Below are 21,331 nucleotides of genomic sequence, written 5' to 3' on the forward strand. Positions count from 1 at the left end.
ACACTGCTTTCTGTTTTCCTATCTCCGAGGAAAGAAGATTAAATTTCCGCTTCCGGCGGAAAGCGGAAATCCGTATGGACTTCCGTTCTGCTGCAGCTGGGCCGCTTTTGCGCTTCGTTGTGCGGGTTTCGCAAGGAGTGAGCCTCTCTGACGTATTCGGCTTGAGTCCGGATGGCGCTGGGAATGATTCGAATTGAAAACCAGAAAATTCGAAGAAGGAAGCCCGGACTTTAAATTTGGGAGACAACCGGGACTGCGAGGCGGGGACTCGGGAGGAGAATCAACGGGAAACAGCGGGAGTCGGCGCTGGGGGAGTGCGAGGCCTTCAGAGGCCGCTATGTCCGAAGACAAGGCCCGTCCCAGCCCTGCGGGGCAGCACCCCTCGGTGGGTCTTGCCACAGGGAACCTGGGAGACCCTGCTTCTTCCCCAGCAGAACAGGTTCTCCCCCATTTCTTGCGAATTTTTGGAAGTGGGACTCCCTGTACAGCCAAGCTGGGGCTCGTCAGAGACCTCTCAGCCCTGCTAGAAGCTGCGGACACTAGGTGGCTGCTTGGGGCCACTCCGGCCCTGCTTCAGGAACTGGTGATTGTCCTGAGTCGCTATGCGGCGCCTCTCCAGTGGGAACCAGAGGGAGGATCCCCCAGTGAAGACCCTTCTGGTGCAGCAGGAGCTGAGCGAGCAGCAGAAGTCAGCCTGGTTTTCTGCAACATCCTGGCCAAAGTAGAAGGGGCAAAAGACCTGGAGGGATTGGACTCTGCAGTAACTGGCTCAATCCTTTGCCAAGTGGCAGGACCCATCTTCATCTGCGCAGTGACCCATGGGGCAGAGAGACCATGGACACAGCCCAGGAGTCAGTGTGGGGCTCAGGAGCTCTTGAACACTCTGTTGCGTGTTTTGGAGTATAAATCAATACCCGAGTTCCTCAGAGGCACATGTGAAGGTGAACATGGCTGGTTTGTTGTGGTGATGCAGTGCCTGAAGCCAGAACTAACGAAGTGAGTGAAAGCCCAGTGTTGATCTCCGGAAACAAAGATATAGGTCCCATTGTAGCCTAAAATAAAGTCTGAAATGTCCTTCAGTACAGGTAGTCCTTGACTTACAACAGTTCATTTAGTGGCCGTACAAAATTACAGCGGTATTGAAAAAAGTGACATGACCATTTTTCACACATTTGTAGCAGCACCACAATTGTGATCAAAATTCAGATGCTTGGCAATTGGTTCATATTTATGACTGTTGCAGTGTTCCAAGGTCATGTGATTACCTTTTGCAATCTTTTGACAAGCAAAATCAATGGGGAAGCCAGATTCACTTAACAAGTGGATTGTTAATTTATCAAGTGCAGTGATTCACTTAACTGTGGCAAGAAAGATTATAAAATGGGGCAAAACTCACCTAACAAATGTCTCAACAGAAATTTTGGACTCCATTGTTGTAAATCAAGGACTACCTATAATCTTGTAATTAACCTGACCATGTGATTAAGCTTATAAATCAGGACACATCATTTGTACAGTTTTACTTTGAAAGAGACCACCAAGGAGCATTATGGGAGTGATGATTTAGGATTAGGAGTATGTCATTTTTTCTGGTCTAGGATCATGTTTGCCTTCAAATGTTCTGCCAAAAATTATCTTCTTAAGAAGTAGATAGGGCCAGCACTCAGAAGTGAATGTAATCAGAACTTGATTTTAAACTGAAATAGGATGAGAAATTTCTAGATTTATCATATCACATGTAAAAAAGAGTATGGCGGTTGAATATGTCAACAGTGTTTCATAGTTGGGCATGGCCAACTGGATGAGTGTGGCCAGCTGGACGCCACTCCCCAAACAGCTGACATGTTTCCTCTTCACACTGGGTAGACCAGGATAGCCCCATGAACCGGATCCAACTACATCACAGGCTGCATCTGGCCTGTGGGCCTTGAGTTTGATACCCCTGTAACTAACGGATGGGGAATTCTCTTTGTCTTAACCCTTATTTTCTTTCTCTGATTCAGAGAAACATGGCAGTATAACGCAGCAACAAAGTACGTGTTTTGCTTCGTGCTCCAGGAGATTCAGAGACCTTGGCTTGGTGATCACCTGGAAAAAGTTCTGCCACCTTCACTACTGCTGTCAGATGACTACCGAGTAGAAAATAAAATTCTGGGTGTACAGTGCCTACATCATATTATTCAAAATGTGGTAAGGAGAAATTGCATGCCTATACTATTTTTTGCCCATTCCCTGCAGAAACATGCAGAGGCCATAGTCTTTTAAATCCTCTTTTCTCCCTACAGATAAATAAAATGACGGAAGTGGCTATTAAATCTCACCTGGTTAGAGCAAAGAATTATTTTCCTATACCAGCCTGAAGCAGACACAACTAGCTAACACCCTAGATCAGCGGTTCTTAACCTGGGCGATATTGCCCCCCAGGGGGCGATTTCATTTTTCAGGGGGGCAAAGGAATGGAAAGGGATATGGGAATGGATATGGGGGCGATGGAGCGAGAAGTTTTGGGGATACTTTTAAGACTTTTTTTGTACAGTGAACCACTGTATATATCTCGTACAAAAACATCAGATCGCTCGCTATTAATGGATTGAACTGTGTTTTAAAATGTTCCTCCAGCTAGCTTCAGTACAGAATGCTGTACATATGTGAATACGCATCGCTCATCTTCATGCGCGTTGCACAGCAGCCTCTATCACTCTACCCATTAAATTTGTCGCTCTGATTTTTGTTGCTTTCCTTCTGTAAAAATTTTCTTTGTGTCTTTTTAATCCTTTTTACAGTGTGCATTTTCCTCGAATCTTAATTTAGTTTCAGAGTTTTCGTCTTGAAATTCTTAGTTCCTGCATTGCGGTTTGTTCTTGTGCCCTTTTTATATTTCTTTTTGTGTCTTAAAATTCACTTGTATTTAAATCATTAAATGTTACTTTTTTTCGGGCATTTCATTTTCTTGCAATCAAATTTTGTTTTCAGTTTTCATTGCATTTAAGTGTCTTGAATAAATAAGATAATGAAATACATGCATCATGAAGTTTGGGAGTAAAGTGATGGGTGGCATCAGAATTTTTCACACAATTGAGATATGGGAAAAAGACTGGAAATAAATTATTTGCATCAATATGTCCTGATGACAATGTTTTCTTTAAAACAAAAAACTTGTTTGCATAAATTGAATAATTTCCATGTGTTGTGATTGAGAGGTTATGCTGGGGGAGCGGGGTGATGATAACTTCCTCAATGGCTCAAGGGGGCGATTCTTTCAAAAAGGTTAAGAACCACTGCCCTAGATGATTGGCTCAAGATCCAGATGGATCTTGACAGGATCCATCTCCTTGAACACTAGGCCCTATCTAACAAAATGAAATTCAATGTAGAGAAAAATAAAGTCTTACACTTAGGCAAGAAAAACCAAAAGTACGCGTATAGACTTGTTGAAACCAGGCTTAATAGCAGTAACTGTGAGGATTTTGGAGTCTTAGTGGACAACCAGTTAAATATGAGCCAGCAGTGTGCAGCAGCAGCCAAAAAAGTCAATGAAATCCTAAATTGCATTAACAGAGGGATACAATCAAGATCAAGTGAGGTACTAATACCACTCTATAAAGCCTTAGTAAGACCACACCTAAAGTACTATATCCAGTTTTGATCACCACACTATAAAAAAGATGTTGAACCTCTGGAAAAAGTGCAGAGAAGAGCAACCAGGAAGATTAGGGGACTGGAGATTAAAACATATGAAGGATTACAGGAACTGGGCATAGCTAGTATGGTGAAGAAAGGGACTAGGGGAGACATGATAGCACTGTTTCATATTTGAGAGGGGATGAGGTCAAGCTATTTTCCAAGGCACCCAAAGGCCAGGCAAGGAATAATGTATGGAAATTGATCAAAAAGAGATTCAACCTAGAAAAAAGGAAAAAAAAATTCTAACAGTGAGAACCTCAGTGAACCAATGGAATAGCTTGCCTTTGGAAGTTATGGGAGCTTCATCACTGGAGGCTTTCAAGAAGAGATTGGACTACCATTTGTCAGAAATGGTGTAGGTTCTTCTGCTTGGGCAGGAGCTAGACCAGATCAGGGGTCACTAACCTTTTGGACCTCAGGGACCACCAAACTCATTTTAAATCCCGTGGACCACTAATACGAATCCAGCGTGCCGCTCACTGAAGCGCCTGGACTCCCACTGACAGGATGGTGTCCTTCAGGCACTTGGCTTGACTACCTGTTTCTGCAACCTTAAATACTTATTTGGACCTGTTTCCCACAGAAAACAAAACACCGGGATCTCTCCCCTCTCCTCTCACTCTCATATTTCTCTTGTGCTTTCCCTCCCCCTCTTTCTCTTCCCTCTCCTCTCTGTCCAGTGGTGTGGTGGGGAAGGAACCTCTGAACTGGTGCTGGGTGGTGGGATTCTGATGTCTGGAGGCTAATGAGACACGTGCTGAAGACCAGATGGCTGGTCTGGGCCAATAGGGGTGGGCCAATAGGGGTGGGCCAATAGGGGTGATACCAGCAGCAAATGAACTGATGCGCACAGGAGATCGTGGCATCAGAGCCTTCCTGGGTGTTCCCTGGCCTGTGAGGGGGTGGGGATGGGAGGAAAGGAAACTCTGAACTGGTGTTGCCTCCTGCCTCCCGCTCTTGCATCCATCAAGCTGCCTCCTTCCCGCTGGGTGGAGGCTTGGCAGCTGCCAGAGGGTCAGCGAGTGCTTGGAGGCTCCTGAGTGGAGGCATGGGAGATTGAGGCATTGGAGCCCTTCCCGGGTATTCCCTGGCCTGCAAGGGGTGGGGGAAAGGAACCTTTGAACTGGTGTTGCATCCTGCCTCCATGCATCGAGGCGGCTGAGCAGCTGCCAGCGATGCCCTCAAGTGAAGATGTTGCGAGGGAGAGGCTCAACCCCTCTCCTTAGGAGCCACCAAGCGCTCACCACCCCTCTGGCAGCTGCCAAGCCTCTTCTCACCATGCTTCCTCTCTTGCCAGAAGCGCTCACATGCCCAGCGGAAAGGAGGTGGCTTGGCAGCTGTCAGAGGGGGAGGCAGGACGCAACACCAGTTCAGAGGTTCTTTTCCCCCCACCTCCTCACAGGCCAGGGAACACCCAAGAAGGGCTCCGATGCCGTGATCTCCTCCGTGCTACCCTCCCTGCCTGCGCACATCAGTCCATCCGCCACCAGTATCACCCCTGTTGTAGACACAGGTAGGCTGCGGAGCACCAAAATTTTCTCATGGACCACCAGTTGGCAACCTCTGGACTACAAGGTTCCTTCCAACTCTATTAATCAGTCTTGAAAATTGTTTTATGGGAATGATATTTATGAAAATATTAATGAGAATAAGCAACATTAGACAGATAGGGTTAGCATTAGGGTTAGTCTTTTATTTAAATCACTTATTCAACTCAGTTTTCAATATCCTTATTTCACTAACTCAGTCTTTTTGGAAAGGAAAATATATGTTTATGACTGCTATTTTAGATTTAAATGGAGATGGGCTTCCGGTTGATCTCACGATGAGAACGACTTGGAAATTAGCGGGCTCCATCGAGCCTCGTGAAATCCAGCCGGCAATTGCTGTCAGGAGACCCTACAGAGTCAAAGCCGCCATGTAGGGGCAGCGAAGAAAAGAGAGGCGCTTTGTGGACTATGAGGAGTTCACAATTTCCTCGTTAGGTCAGAAGCAAGCTCTCCTGAGCGGCAGTAGGATGACAGTCATTTTTGGCAGTCACAAGCTGAGACAACCGGAACTAAAAGATTTATGCTGAAGCAGTGCATAGACAGAGCATTGAAACTGGGTGAGATAATATCCAACTCTTACTCTAAAGACTTGATTTAAATATAAGAATTTTAAAAATAACTTCCAAGCACTAAGGAAATGGTGATTAGACACATGGAGAAGATTAAAGATTGAAATTTAAAAGGTGAAAGAATGCCCAAAGGAAGTTTTAAAATATAGAAAGCCTGGAAAAAAGCTAAACAACTTGAAAGATGATTTTGGGGAGAAACTGTCTTTTTTATTTGTATTCTTAAGCCCCCTGGATTTAACGGAAAATCAGCTGTTTTTGACATACTGTTTAATGCTGAAACCCGCCGTTGCTGCTTCCTCTGCTGCCATTGCTTTCCCTTCTGCCTGTTCAGCCGCGTTTGGAGCGCCACTGTCATTTGGAGCACCGCCGCTGCTCCAAATGGCAGCAGCAGCTCTAAATGCAGCAGCAGCACTCCAAACACGGAAGCAGCAGCTCCAAACACGGTGGTGGCACAGGAAGAAGGGAAAGCAACAGCGGCTGAGGAAGCAGCAGCGGCGGGCGCCCAAGGTCTCATGTCTGCAGCAAAGGTGCTTGGCGGGAGTAGGGAGCTCTCCACGCTCCGCCATGATCACCCATTAGGAGCAGCTGGTGGTGAGGCATTGCTGCCCGTGGGGCCCTAGGCAAGGATGCAAGGGGGGGAATTAAGCCACCCTCGAAAAGACAGCCTAGCCATTTTGTTGGGGGCTCAAAAAAAAATAAGACCTGGCCTTATTTTATGAGAAACACGGTAGGTAATTTAATTTTATTATTAATACTGTGTTAAAATATATTGTGAACTTAAAACTTTTAAGGATTAGAAATTGTGGGGATTTTGAGATATAATCCTGGGACTGATTAAACTTTGTTAATATTTGGTTTGATTAATAGTTCTAGATATTTGGGATATTGAAATTATGGTGGACTAATGAGCAATTTTTAAAATATTCAATATAAGTGACTTAATGGTGATATTAAATACATGGTAAAAAGAACTTATTTATGCTTAAATGAATTAATGGAAAAATGAGAAAGAACTTTAAAGAGAGAATAGTATTGTTAAAGTTGGAAGGTTAGGATTATATATACTTAATTGTATTATTATTCTTAGCATTCTTTAAAAAGGACATTGACCCAGTCAACACACTGTCCACAAAATATATATGGTGTGAAAAGAAAACTAAATAAAACATGAATTATTTAAAAAAAGATTTAAATGGGGATAAACATTTATGCATAGGCAGGAGCTAATCAGTATACAGTATTAATGGAGATATTGTATTTATGCAGGAGAGGTATATGTAATCTGATTATTTCCACGACTCTTCCTCCAAGGAACAGGAGTTTAAATAAACAAAAAGGAAAACAGTATGCAAAACAGCATATAATCCAATGCTCTACTCTAACCTGTTTTCCTAAAACTACATGAAAAGCTGAATTTAGCATACATGTAACAAAAAGGGAATGATAGAGGTGTATGTGCATGATTGTTGCATAACCCAGCTAAATATACCTCCAGCTGAGATAATCATATAAATGTTCTCTTGTTGCAGCCAGCAGCTGTCCTTGGCCAATTTAACAGAGTTCAAGTTGTGTATCATGCTCTCTTTAACCATCTCTACAGCAGAGAGGCTCAACTTTTGCAGGTAACGTACAACATAATCCACTGCAAGTATTTATTCAAAAATGAATGTCATTGATTTTAACTGGACTCATTCCTTACCCAAACAACCCTAGAATTGCAGCCTTAGCTTTGCTTTTACAAACCATCCCCTCAACATACTCCGGTCATAAGTCTTTAGATTGCTGCTCTCTTCTCAACATCCCTATTTGAAAGTGATTAATCCATATTTATCAAGTAATTGCTCTTGGGCTGAATTTGGACCCCTTGAAAGAAAGGCCCTGCAACTGTGCTCTTCTTCTCTTGACATTAAACTTGCTTGTTCTTTTGGCTGCCTAGTTAACCAAGAGATGAACAGAGCACGGCATTCTCAAGACAAGACCCACTATGGTGTTTGTTGAGGGGCAAAGCTGAATCTTGGATGTGAAATGGGAAGGCTCTTTTAGAAATCTTGCCATTGGTTTTTCTAAAATTGTAATGGTAGTTGTGCTCTGTTTTTAATTTTTGACTTTCCAGAGTCTATGAATTAAATCTGGGATTTATTGCACATAAACATCTCCCTAAGTGGAAAAGCAAGGAAGACAAGTATTTAAGGTTCCATCTTTAAGTAAACCTTTGAGAATTACTTTACTTCTGGATAATTGTGATCAAAGTCTGTGCAATAAAAAAGTGGCTTGAGTTTACTCAAGGTGAATTGAATATAAATACTGCATTTATGTGACTTACTATGCCCAAATTAATTCTGCTAGGGCTTAGTATCATAGCCTGATTGAACCATAAGCTGCCAAACTCCGTTGTAGATGAGTCAAACATACATACATACATACATACACACACATATTCATATGCATATATACATACACAGTTTCTGTACTGCATCTTCTAAGATGGTGCATATTAGCTCGAACATACAATTTCAACCACCTAAGTCCATCAGGCTGAGAGTGACAAGCTAGCTGAACAGCAGGGAATCTCATGACAGCATAAAAGAGAATCCATCTCTCAGCCACTCTTTTTGGACATCTGTCCCAAGCAGACGCTCATAGATCCAGCTGTTCTCATCTCTAACCCAGGTTGTGGTGTTGTGCATACTGGACGTGCTGCCAATCTTGGAAAGAGCCCCACAGTTGTCTCCTAAACCCCGACGTGTCACAGCCTCTGACAAAGTCCTCCAGCTGTTACTGACTCACATGGAAGCAGAGAGCCAGCTTTCTTTGCGGAGAATATATGCCAAGACCCTGCCTGCCTTTGTCGAGAGGTAAAAAATGCCCCATCCATTCTTCTTCACTGCTTAGTAAGGAGGAGGGTCCTCTTCTCACATGGCTTCTAATTCTGAACCAATTTTGTCTTTTGAGAGGCTTGGCATCCGGATTGTTCATCATCTGAAGCGGCTGCAGCGAGTGATTGTGGGATACCTGGAAATCCCTGATGGACCAGAGGAAGCTGCTCGGATTGCAATGTTAGAAACTCTGAAGTATACAATAGAGCACGCCTGGCCTAGGTATTTAAGAAGAGGCATGAACCCTAAAAGCCTTGGGTGCCTCCCTTACAGAGTTGGAGAAAATTGCCACAAAACTTGATGGGTATATATGCATTGTATATCAGAAGGGGAGTATTGTGGAAGAAATAATCAGTAATCCTACGAGGCAGAAGCATTGAGGTACAGTTTAGTAGGAAAAAAAAGACCCAAACTGCTGCTTTAGAATCAAAGGGGCATTCATGCCAAGAAAACATGCTGAGAAAGTAGACCTTTTTATTCCAGCTCAGTAAATCAGGGGTCCCCAACCCTGGGCCACTGTATTGGGCCATGGCTATTCAGAACCTGGCCACGCAAGCGTGCACTCATTTAAGTTCAGCTACATGAGTTTGCATGCACACACCAGCCTGCCATTCACATGGCCCAGTTCCCCTCCTCTCTCAGCCAGGCCATCAAGCTGCAAAGGTTGGGGACCACTGCAGTAAAGAATTGGTCAAGGCTACGGTATTATCTTGATTAAATGATCATAGTCATCCTGTGTCAGTAGATCCCAGGCATGTAGCTTTTCCAGCTAAGTTGGGTTTGGGTTCCCAGGTATACTGGGGTATCATTTGTCTCCAGAAATAGTCCTACCAACCAAATCTCCATCTTCCTGCCACAGAATGACTTGTCGTCTTGCTGTAATTCTCAAGGCTTTGCTGAAAATGATGTGGGATGTGGTCACAGACAGGAGCACCACCCCTGAACCTGTGAAAGCAATTTTGCTTCAGAGAGCCACCAAATGCCTCCTCTTGTTGAATCACTGTTCCCAAGGACAGGTGAAGGTAAGCCAAACTTCATTCAAAGTGAACTGAAGGTGTGGAAAAAGCCTAGGTTTTCAACTGGATACGTTTGATTTGTATATCTCTTTGCTAGGAGTTAATTTAACATGCTCAGAATTCCTTTCATTTCGTAGAAGTCTCAATGTACATAGGTCTATTAAAAACCCATTTTAGAAGCATGCTTAGTATTCCCCTTTTCTTATTTGAACTTGAAAATGGACCTGTGAGGATATTTTTCCTGGTCTTTAAAAATATCCCCTCCTCTCCCCCCCCCCCCCAGGTATTTCTTCTAGGGCACAGCCTGCTAAGATGGCAAGAATTCAGAACAGAAAACATGAAATCTAACACAAGGGCACAGTCAGTTATAAACTAAGTCAGTATTTTTCAAATTTTGGCAATTCTAGGATATAAGAATTTTAACTTCCAGAATATTTCTTCCACCACCATGGGGAATTCTGGGAGTTGAAGTCCATCCATCTTTTCAAGTTACAAAATCTGAAAAACACTGTGCTAAGTTTATCAGTGATCTAAGTGTGTGATGCTGTCTGGGAAACAAATAGGGCACAGCAAAAAGCAATCTTTTTCTCCTCTGCCAGGTCTTATTGCAAGGAGTCTACCAAAACTGTGAAAATGAACACTTCAAGGAATGCCTACAGCAAATACAAGAGGATCCTGTCCCAAGTTTGTCTACTGAATAACTCCAGAGAGATGTTGGTCAAGGGGGTGCCTGTTTTTTGAACCTGGAAGGAAAAACTTCAGCTTAAGATTGAGAGAATGCTCTTAATCTTCAACGGGTTTTAAAAAGAAACTTTTTTTTTTGCACATCTGCTTGTTGGGAAGGACAGCAGAAGCAAAAGTTAAAAACAAAAAGCCACTGACTCACTTGTTCTAATTTGCTTATTCCTTCATCTCCTTTTATACAAAAAGCCTCCAGACAATTCCATGGTGAAGATCTGTACAATTATTTCATAGTCCAAGTTTTTTTTCTTTTTGTCCTCAAGTTCCAAGTAATGTCTCTTTGGACTTGGACAGAGGTTCCACTTCCTGCTCATACTCTATTTCAACATAAGCTCGTTTCTGCCTAAATGGGCCTTTCAATGGCATTTTCCCCTTAGATTTTGGTTCTGATTCTTTCTCTTCCTCCTCACTGGATGTTGCCTCCTCACTACTTGACTCAAGTTTATCCATTTCCTTCAATAGAAAAAAAAAGGAAGGTTAGAAACAACAGGGAGGCAATCCAAACATATTACTTACTCCCAGCCCTCTCTCTGTATTTCCTTGCTGTCAACATTCTCCACCAAATGACTGCTGCAGGAAGTACAAATCTGGAAGTCGTTGCTTTCAAGTTGAGGTCTCTTTGATCCCCAGAGACAATAAGATTAACATTAAAATTACTTCATTGCTATTCTTAGGTGATCTTGGTATTTTATAAATAGTTGAATTGCAATCTTCAATGGGCTGCACTTACCTCAAAATCGCTAAGATCACTCTCATCAACTTCTATGTATTCCCTTTTATTCAAATCCTACAAGCATGAAAGAAGATAACTGATCCACAGAGCAGTAGCACTTGTTCATGCATAAAAAGTGTTCCTTTCTCTGTTCATATCTTGATTTGTTATCTGTTATCTTCATTCTCATTTTCTGTTGTTTTCTTGTATTTTTTAAATAATTTATAAACCACCAGAAATAATACTTTTACTAGGGCTTGTGGACAGTCTAATAGAAGTCTCATGGACCAGTTTTATATATAGTATACAGCTGTTATATGCACAAAGATTCCAGACATATCCATAATAGAGTGAGGGATTGTGAAGATGGCTGAGTGTGCAGAGGTGGCTAAACTAAGTTGGTAAGTGGGAGAACTAGTTACTTTTGTAAAAGCCTGGAACCTCTTTATGGACTTTTTGTTGAAAATAAATAAAAATGAACTGAGGATTTTTGGTTTAAAAGGTTTATTTATGGGAAAAAGAACCTCAATATGCGATTTGGAATAGCAGTTAACAATTACTATGAAGACACTTATTTAGATGTCTTTTTTTCTTTCTCTTTTGTTATCTTTCACTTTTTTACTCTATTCCTACCTTTTATGTTTCTGTAGTTGTTTAAATCTATGTAAAATTGTTTTACGATAAAAAGTTTTTTTAAAGAATTATTTGTAAACCACCGAGTTGCTCTGAATTTATCAATTTAATATGGGAATCTTTATAGATTTTCCTACCTTTTATGTTTCTGTAGTTTTTTAAGCTTATGTAAAATGTTTAATACTAAAAATTACTTAAAAACCATTTGTAAGTCCTCCCCCTCTTTCCCAGAGTTGCTCAGAATCAGGCAGCGTATCAATTTTATGACATTTCAATCCTCAATTCCCAGTCTTCAAGGAAGGAAATAGTATCTGTGGACACTTTATTTGGGGAAGCAGGGTGCACCAAGTAAATGAACCTACTATAATGCAGCCATTATGAAGCTTGGTTTTTTTTTAACACAATCTGAAGTTCTGGGTTAGCCATAAAGCAGGGCCCATGTTCTATCATCTTACTCTTTTCTGAAGTGCCAAGCTAGGACTACAGCTCCTAGAATCTCCAGCCAGAATTTTTTTCCTCAATACATGCAATCCTGTACTGCTGTAGGCACATATATTTGTTAAGCACTCTTTCCCACCCACTGGTTTAAATAAATCAAGAGTTTTAAAAGTATTACTTGTTCCTCCTTTTCTGCCTCTTTCTCCAAGTCTAAGTCACTTTCGCTTTCAGCTTCATGCTGCTCCAAAGCTTTATCAAAAGCATGGATAGGGAAGTTGTAGATATCGCCGTACTAATGAGAGAAATATGTCAAGAATGGGAACATATTAAGACAATTTCCTAATATCCTATATCAGTAGTGGCTAACCTTTTTGGGCTCCTGTGCCAAAAATTGTGCGTGCATTTGCACGCCAGCACCCAGAAGGCATGGCGCCCCCACGCCCCCTACGCATGCACATGCAATTCCCACCCCCTCACCCCTTACTTGCACTGTGCCTCATAGCTGATTTTCTGCCTCCCAGAGGCTTCAGGAAGGCTTCTGCAGGCTTTTCAACTAGGCCCATTTTGTCACTTCCGGTATCTCTGGAAAAACAGGAAGTGATGAAACGGGCCTAGTTGAAAAGCCTGAAGAAGCCTTCCTGAAGCCTCTGGAAGTCCGAAAAAGGCCTCAAACCAGCCAAAAATCAGCTGTGAGGTGCGGGCATGCACAGTGAAGTAAGTTTTCCTGCAGCTCGCATGCCGGCACAAATGGCTCTGCATGCCACCTATGGCACGCCTGCCATGGGTTCACCATCACAGTCCTATATCCTAACTCTTATTTCTCTAAGAACTTGGAGCTAGGAATCTCTAGCCCAGACTACTTGCCAGCCATTGAATAAACTACTACTCCTGAACTCCAGGGATTATTTTCTGCTCCATCACAGAATCTGTTGCTATCATGATTCAGCTCTTGCCTCTGAGACATAAAGAGCAGAGCAGGTAAGCTACCTGAGTGCCCTTCCTCCACACTATGCAAATGGCTTGGCAACCCAACTCCTTTTTGATCTTCCTGCTAAGAGATCATACCGTATCTTGCTTGAGTCTCTCCAGTAATTCCTTTTCAATTGCGTTGTCCAGCTGAGCTGCAATTAAGGCTTTTTCCTAGTAGATGAAAACAAGGAACAAGTCAACAGGACAGTGGAAGATGAAAAATAGTATTTTGTGAGAATGGGTTGGTTCCTTTCATCCTCCTCAAAAAACGATACTATTTTCCAAAGGCAATTTTTCCCCCCCACAAAAAAACCTTGAGAGTCATGCCAGCTGCCTGTAATTTGGCATATCAAATCTCACCAGGCTTAAGGTTGACTCAGACTTCCATCCTTCCAAGGTGGGTAAAATGAGGACCCAAATTGTTGGGGGCAACATGCTGACTCTAAATCGCTTAGAGAGGGCTGTAAAGCAGTATAAAGTGGTATATGCATCTAAATGCTATTGCTATGTGCACTCTTGGTTATCATGCTCAATACAAACTCAGTATAAAAAGATACATCCCAAAGGGGTGGACAGGGTGAAATCTTAAAACTCTAAAGTGGATCACCATCTGAGGATTTACTCATCTAGTAGGGGGACCCCTGGACTTTATGGGGCAAAGATGTCCACTAGCTGCCGGCACCCAGACTTTATGGTCAAAATGTTGCAACAACCAAAGAAGACAGCAGCAAAGCCTGGGAATTTCCACAGGGGCTGTTTTGAGAGCCAAAACAGCAAAGAATGAGGAATCTGGCAGGTAAGGTGCTTTACCTCTCGTCTTTTTTCACGCCTTTCAATCTTTTTGCTTAACGGAACAAGTTTCCTCCTGAAAGAGACACAAGATGTTGATTGAACAGTTCTGCAAACTAGATGCCAAGAAGCTGCAGCTCTCTCAGGCCAGCAACAGGTTTGTCTCACACTTATAGCAATAACCCCTGCTGAACTGGACAGGCCTAGGTAATGCCACTTACTGCCTCTTCAATGTCAGCTTGCGGATTCGGATCAGGTACTGGGTGATCTTGGTAAAGCGCTGTTTGCATTTGTGCCGGATGAAGCGGGGCCAGTAGATAAGATTCTCATCAATCTCCTCTAATGCTTTCTCATAGTTTTTGCTCAATCGGACCTGCCAGAAATGAGAGAGAAGGCATGCAGCAAAGAGCCGTGGTGGCACAGTGGTTAGAATAAAATATTGCAGGCTGACTCTCTGCACAATGCCAGGAGTTAGATTCTGACTGGCTCAAAGTTGACTTTGCCTTCCATCCTTCCAAGGTCAGTAAATTGAGGACCCAGATTTTGGGGGACAATATGCTGACTGTGTAAACTGCTTAGAGAGGGCTGTAAAGCACTGTGAAGCAGTATATAGGTATGTATAAGTGCTATTGCTATTTCTGAGAAAGAGCAACACCATCACAATTTAAATCATGATTTAAATAACTAGTAAAAAGGCTTGATTTAAATCTACTCAATTTAAATCATAATTTTAAAAGAGCAACTGTCATCTCTGTCCCGCAGCGGCTCTCACCGACAGTACCACTTTAATGGGACAGCTGTTGATGTGGCAGTGACACAAGGTGAAGGACATAGCGGGCAGCAAATAAGTGAATGCCTGCTAACAGGCGCTGCCATGATGGATCTGAAATGACCGGTGCTCTTTAAATGTAAGGACTCATTCTTGCTGGTAGTTAAGAATCTTTAATACTATTTACAAACAAAATGACTACTTCCTATTTAGTTTGCAGGACTTGGGATTCACTGAATGAGTTTACCAAAACTTAAAATATTGCAGAATATACAGCCTCATGTTTCATAACTAAGCTCCATTTCATGCTGGATAAACTAAATTATTAATGTATCTTAAACAGAAAACTATATTTAGATAGATTTTTACTTCAAAGGCATTTTATTAAAATAAGTTTGATGAAATAAAAAAAATCTGATTTAAATTTTAAAAAAATAAAAAATCATCAATTTTTATCCATCCTGGGCAACACTGAAACAGGAGAATCTTCTAGAATATCGGCAGCAGGCAAGAGAATGTTATCTTTTTGGAGATGGGACAACAGGAACTAAATAAGGGTCACTTACACACCATAGTTTTGTGTGCATCAATGTTAACTTTCACAGGAACACCGATGGTCAATGTATTTTCCAAGTCAACAATGCCAGCAATCAGATCCCTACAACTGGACACTTCTTCACACCTTCTTTACTTAATACCTAATTTTTTAAAAAAGGCTATCATTGTCTACTGAGGTAGTCAGTCCCAACTGTAAACTTAAAAGGAATTTTTTAAAAGATCCCAAATTCAGTCCTGGCACGTATAAAAGAACTTACTCGTTCCCAGAGCCGATTGGGAAAAGCAGACCGTTCAATGGTCTTCATGTAAAGGTAACATTGTCCTAAAACATGAGCAAAAATAAGCAGTGATATGAAACATCATTAGATTTGCCACATTCTTACTTACAGATACATGCTATCTATCCCAAAAGCATTAACTCATACATTCTACAAGTTCCTGTGATTGATGCTCACAAGATTCCAGTCTTTTCCCAGGAAATTATCTTCAGGGTAAGCGCCTCATTCTAGTCCATCAATTAAAGAATGCCATCAAATTGGGACCTCGGAATTGCACCTTCTCTATCACAGCACCTGTCTTCTGGAATGAGTTTCCCCTGAGATTTGAAGAGGTCCCACCTTACTAGTATTTCAAAGGGCCTTTAAGACCTAGCTCTTCAGCCAGGCTTTTCATGAGAACAACTGACATCCCTTTCTTTCTTTTCCTTGTTCCCTTTCATGCTTTCTTTCCTATCTTTTGTCCTGAGCTGTTTCTGTATTTTTGTATTATTCTTTGTTATTAACAACCATAATAACACAGTCATTGTCTACATGTAAATTTGTATACTATTATTGTTTTTGTAGCAAGCAGCCCTTTAACCTTCTTCCAAATCTTACTATTTATGGATCTAAACAAGTCCTGCTCTATTAAAGCAAAAATACTGTGATATTGAAAAGCCACAGTAAGAATGCTTACCTTTCTCTTCCTTAACAGTAGCATATTGACTGTTAGCTAAGGGACAGGATGAGCGATTGCATAGGCCTGTTATATTATATTCATTTCGGCAAAAGCTCTGAGTTTTTGTTCTGTAAAGGAAAAAGTTGTAAAGGTAGTCCATTTTAAATACCATGCAGTTTCTCTTCTCCATTATTGAATATTACCATAGAATCACTAGGCCCAACAACAACTACAATCCAGGTGCTTTGGAACTTCCATATCCAAAATTCCCATGGCCCAAATGCATCACTGTACGTAGGAAGAATGCCAAGAAAAATAAATCCTTAAAAATTCACTCGTTCCCTATGTAGATATACATTTGAGTAATGCAAAAACACTATTTCTGGATAGTATAAAAATTCTAAAAGGTAAACTGTCCTCAAGTCCAGTCCTGTCTTGCTTAGCATCTAAAATTAGCCAAAATGGGCTAGGTTCACGATGAACCTATGGCATCCATGCCACAAATGGCATGTAGAGCAACCCCCAGCCAAACTGCATGCACGCACCTTCCAGCTGATTTTCGGCCTGTTTGAGGCCGTTTTTGCCCTCCCGAGGTTCGAGGGAAGCCTCGGCAGGCCGAATAACGAGCCTTCCAGAAACACCGGAAGTGCTGAAATAGGAACCTCCAGGAAGGCAAAAATGGCCTCCCCCGGGCTCCAGAGGCCCTCAGGAGGTTGAAAACAGGCATTTCTGGTATTTCCATACGGCCCATATTTCGGCCTCCCGAGGCTGCAGAGGCTTCCCTCGAGCCTCGGGAGGGCGAAAATGGTCTCAAATGGGCCGAAAATCAGCTGGGGGGCATGTATATGCGCAGTCCAGGTAAGGGGTAGAGGCAGGGGTGCTGTGCGCGCATGCACAGGGGGCAGGGCACATTGCATTGTGGGTGCCAGTGCATGCACGCTTTTGGCACACCGCAATAAAAAAGGTTTGCCATCACTAAGCTAGGTGTTGCTTTGAGCTGTGGCATTAAGGATTCTATTCAACTGCAAAGAGGTATACTCTAGGCCATAATGAGCTATGGTGGTGAAGCAGTTATAAAATGTAGTATTGCAGCTAATTCTGCAGACTGATAGAAGTTAGATCCTGACCAGTTCAAGATTGACTCTGCCTTCCATCCTTCCGAGGTCAGTAAAATGAGGACCCAGATTGTTGGAGGAAATATGCTGACCCTGTAAACTGCTTAGAGGGGGCTGTAAGCACTATGAAGTGGTATGTAAGTCTAAGTGCTACTGCTGATATTTTTTATAATAGTCTCCTTGCAGGAATGCTGGTTGTGGAAAATGTGACTGAATTCATTATTCAAATTATTTATTGAAAAAACCAGTCTAAGGAAAAAACCACCTGGAGTTTCTCAAATGTTCTGAACATAAATCTCATAAAACCTAATCACCAGCATAGCATCATCAATCATGTAATCCAGAACATCTAGAAGAGCCTAGTTATCTTCCCTTCAGTTCTAACTCTTGAATTCAGCATACAGTATATAGTAAAAATACTCACTTGATCTTAAATGAGCAGAATTGTTTGTTGCCAAGAGTATCCCAAATGATCTAAGAGGAAAAGACAGTGTTACTGATTCTTCCCATGCTTTTCAACTGAAAATATAAACATCTTGGTGAGGTTCTTTTAGTGAACCAAACAAGTTCCCTTTTAACAATGATGCACACTTGATGCCATTGTTTTAATTTACCCATTTTCATCTTACATTAGGTACCTTGGGCACTCTACTAACAGGGACATACAATTTCCTTAATAAAATAGCAACATTATTCAAGCAGAACGACGAAGCAATGCAGTTCTAGGGATCTATTAGTATATTAAAATACATGGCAATATGTAGAAACAGGGAGCGATATAAGCTAAAAGGCCATCAAAGCAAGCAATTCTATGTAAAGCGTATCTGTACCTTATATAGTTGAGCTTTCTACTGAAATATAAATATGTTTTGCCCTTTTTTTTTGTCTTTTGTCTGCAAATTTCCACACACACATTCTACCAATGCTCAGGGTTGCTCTTCTCTCCACACCCATATCTTAATGCTGGAGTCAGGTATGCAGCAATAGTATTCTGCACATGCTTAGAGTTAATGTTTACACCCAGATCCTAGTGTTGGGAGTCGGGGATAAAGCCGTGGCATCCTACACATGCTACAGCATTCTCTTCTTTTGAGGCTGTAGTTAGGAAGAAGAGGGCTCTTGGCACGTATTCTCCCTAAAAGCTCAACACGCGTCCAAAGGAGCGGATCCCGATGCTCAATGCAGCTCAACAACCTCCGCTCCCACGTGGAAGGAAGAAGCCCATCTGGGAGCAGCAGCGCAGCGGGCGGTCCCCGGAGCCTCCGAAACAGAACCACGTTTCCTAGAATAACTCCTCCCCACCCACCCGGAATCTCCGGTCACCTCTCTCCCAACTCACGTCGTCCGAATGCATCTCACCACCGCGAAAGAAACGCGTCGGAAAGACGAGGGTGGAAGCCTGAACTTGAAAATCTCGCGAGAACTCAGAAGACTAAACTTCGCGGGGCACGGCGACAACTGCGCATGCTCCACTATAGATTTTGGAAGATATGCGCGCCGTGGTGCGCTGGTGGGTTCAGTGTAACTTTATCCTGCTCGCTTCTTCCCCAGTTAGAAATCAGTTCTGTTGATTTTCACCCATCTGTGGCCTTATCTGCCCAGACCAAAAAAAATTCTACTTAAGGCATCTCAAATTAAATGAAAGGCACTTCTTTCTCTTAACTTGGGGTTGATTTTATGCCAGGAATAAGAGGGAAACACCACTTGAAAGTTGGAAAAACTTTTAAGTGATGGCTGGTACCCACTGGGAAAGAGAGAGAAGTAGCTTCAGAGAGATGGATGGAAAAAGCAGACTGAGGCATGCTGAATACTCTAATAAGAGATTGAAGCCAAGGAACGAAGGCTTCACTCAGATCTGCCATTCTGGCAGGGAAAATGGTTAAATGTGATTATTTATATATCAATTTACAAAAGTGATTGGGGGACGAGCGGTCTGCCACCTCCAAGTGGTGTCCCCTGGATGCGCGAAGCCGTCAAATGCTGACCGTAACTGAGAGCAGACCCTCCGACGACAGGCCCACGCGACAGGCCGGCTGGAGTACTCAAATGCCGCATCAACATGGTGGAAACGTCCACTACAAAACACACGTCCAATGCTACCGCGTTCGGGGGAACCGACGGGCGCAGGAGACCATTGGCCTACGCCAAAAATCAACGAAATGGTCCACGCGGAAAGCACGGCGCACCTGCACCGTGTGAGAAAGCTATGGCGACTGCGTCCGGGTCCGATGCGCACGGAGACTACCCGATCCGTGTGAAAAAAACGCAAGCGGGGAACAGAGGACTGCCAGACGCTCAAGGTGGCCACCTGGAACGTGGATTCGCTGACTGGACGCTCGACCGAGATCGTCAGGGCCATGCGGGACAGGAAGCTGGACATCTGCTGCCTCCAGGAAACTCGCTGGAAGGGCAACAAGGCTACGACTATAGACGGCTACAAGATCATATACACCAGCTGTAAGGAAAACCGCGGCGGTGTAGCTGTGGTTGTCAGTCCAAGCTGGCAAAGCTCCGTCGCAGAAGTTAAGCGCCTCACAGAACGACTGATGATAATCGTCGTAGCGACCAAGAGGCAGCGCCTACACATCTTGTCCGCCTACGCCCCTCAGACCGGATGTCACGAGGAGGAGAAGGATACCTTCTGGGAACTGCTCGACATCCAACTCAGGCAGATCCCACACGAAGACGACATCATCATCTCGGCGACCTGAATGGTCATGTAGGGCGGGACAAAACGGACACCAGTGCCACGGTGGGCACGGCACAGGCGATACGAATGAGAATGGCCAGAGGATCCTGGACTTTGCCGACTCCCATGATATGACCATCACGAATACCTGCTTCATTAGGCGAGAATCTCAACTCCTCACCTACCATAGCAGAAACGGGAGCCACCACACACAGATCGACTACATCATCGTCGACGAAGAGCCGCTAAAAACGTGCTCAACGCCAAGGTGTACCCGCACGAATCGAGCAGTCAGCACAGGCCGCTGATGGCGAAGATCAGGATCAGCAAGCCCAAGACCAGGATTGACAAAAGGAATGCAGACCAGCCACGAATCAAGTGGTGGAACCAGAAGAAGATGGCGGGACCCCTCATCAAACCGGAGCAGTTCCCGCAGATGGTCGACGGGCCACAGGAAGCGTGGTCCATGCTGAAGAGCACTGTTCACACTGCCGGCTGCCAACAGCTTGGTTGCACCAAGCCAGGACGGAGACGCATCGAACGAGATACATGGCTCTGGACACCGGAAGTACAAGATGCCGTACACCTGAAGAAACGGCTCTACAAGGCCTTTCTTCAGGACAAGACCAGCGAGAAGCTCTGCGAATACAAGGCGGCCAAAAAGGCAGCCAAGAAAGCAGTAGCGAAAGCCAGAAGCTCCCACTACGATGACATCTACGAGAAGCTGAACACGCGAGAAGGCGAGAATGAGATCTACCGCCTAGCCAAACACAGACACAGGAAGACCCTGGACATTGACCAGTTTCATGGGATCAACGATGAAAGGGGAAATTTGATCGTCAACCCCAGAGACGCTGCGGAGAGGTGGCGGCAATACTTCGAGAAGATCTCCACCGAGGAGTTCCCACACCCACGAACCCCGCGAGGTGACCCAGTTGAAGGCCCAGTCTCAGGCATTTATGCCAGCGAGATCGCCGACGCCATCAAGGCCATGAAAAACGGTAAGGCAACAGGACCAGACGACATCCCTGCCGACTTCTGGAAAAAAGGCACTACCGGGCTCGGCATTGTGGCTGTGCGAGCTGTTCAACAACATCGTCTCCACGGGAAAAGTGCCACACGACTGGTACCGCAGCACCACTGTTCCGATCTGGAAGGGAAAGGGCAGCCCAGCGGACTGCTCCAACTACAGACCGGTCAGGTTACTGTCACACACTATGAAGATCTTTGAACGCGTCCTTGATAAGCGCATTCGGGACATCGTCGACATCAGCGTCAACCAGGCTG

The 21,331-nt window shown here is 43.6% G+C and overlaps 2 protein-coding genes across 2 annotated transcripts; one reads left to right on the forward strand and one right to left on the reverse strand.

Moving 5' to 3' along the window:
• The first annotated feature begins 50 nt into the window (after positions 1-50).
• Positions 51-12,391, forward strand: TTI2 (TELO2 interacting protein 2). The gene is made up of 7 exons (XM_026718010.2): positions 51-996; positions 2,004-2,190; positions 7,333-7,425; positions 8,474-8,658; positions 8,758-8,901; positions 9,539-9,701; positions 10,295-12,391. The coding sequence occupies exons 1-7, from the start codon at positions 338-340 to the stop codon at positions 10,394-10,396; spliced, it is 1,533 nt and encodes a 510-aa protein (XP_026573795.1). The 5' UTR covers positions 51-337; the 3' UTR covers positions 10,397-12,391.
• Positions 10,585-18,828, reverse strand: MAK16 (MAK16 homolog). Its single transcript, XM_026718012.2, has 10 exons — positions 18,695-18,828; positions 17,780-17,829; positions 16,259-16,368; positions 15,562-15,626; positions 14,199-14,350; positions 13,999-14,053; positions 13,285-13,359; positions 12,398-12,511; positions 11,167-11,223; positions 10,585-10,889 (listed from the first exon to the last, which is right to left on the reverse strand). The coding sequence occupies exons 1-10, from the start codon at positions 18,707-18,709 to the stop codon at positions 10,695-10,697; spliced, it is 888 nt and encodes a 295-aa protein (XP_026573797.1). The 5' UTR covers positions 18,710-18,828; the 3' UTR covers positions 10,585-10,694.
• Between the last annotated feature and the right edge of the window lie 2,503 nt (positions 18,829-21,331).

The sequence above is a fragment of the Pseudonaja textilis genome, chromosome 9 (assembly GCF_049901715.1).
Source record: "Pseudonaja textilis isolate UNSWEBS1 chromosome 9, rPseTex1.2, whole genome shotgun sequence".
In the NCBI taxonomy this organism is placed as follows: Eukaryota; Metazoa; Chordata; class Lepidosauria; order Squamata; family Elapidae; genus Pseudonaja; species Pseudonaja textilis.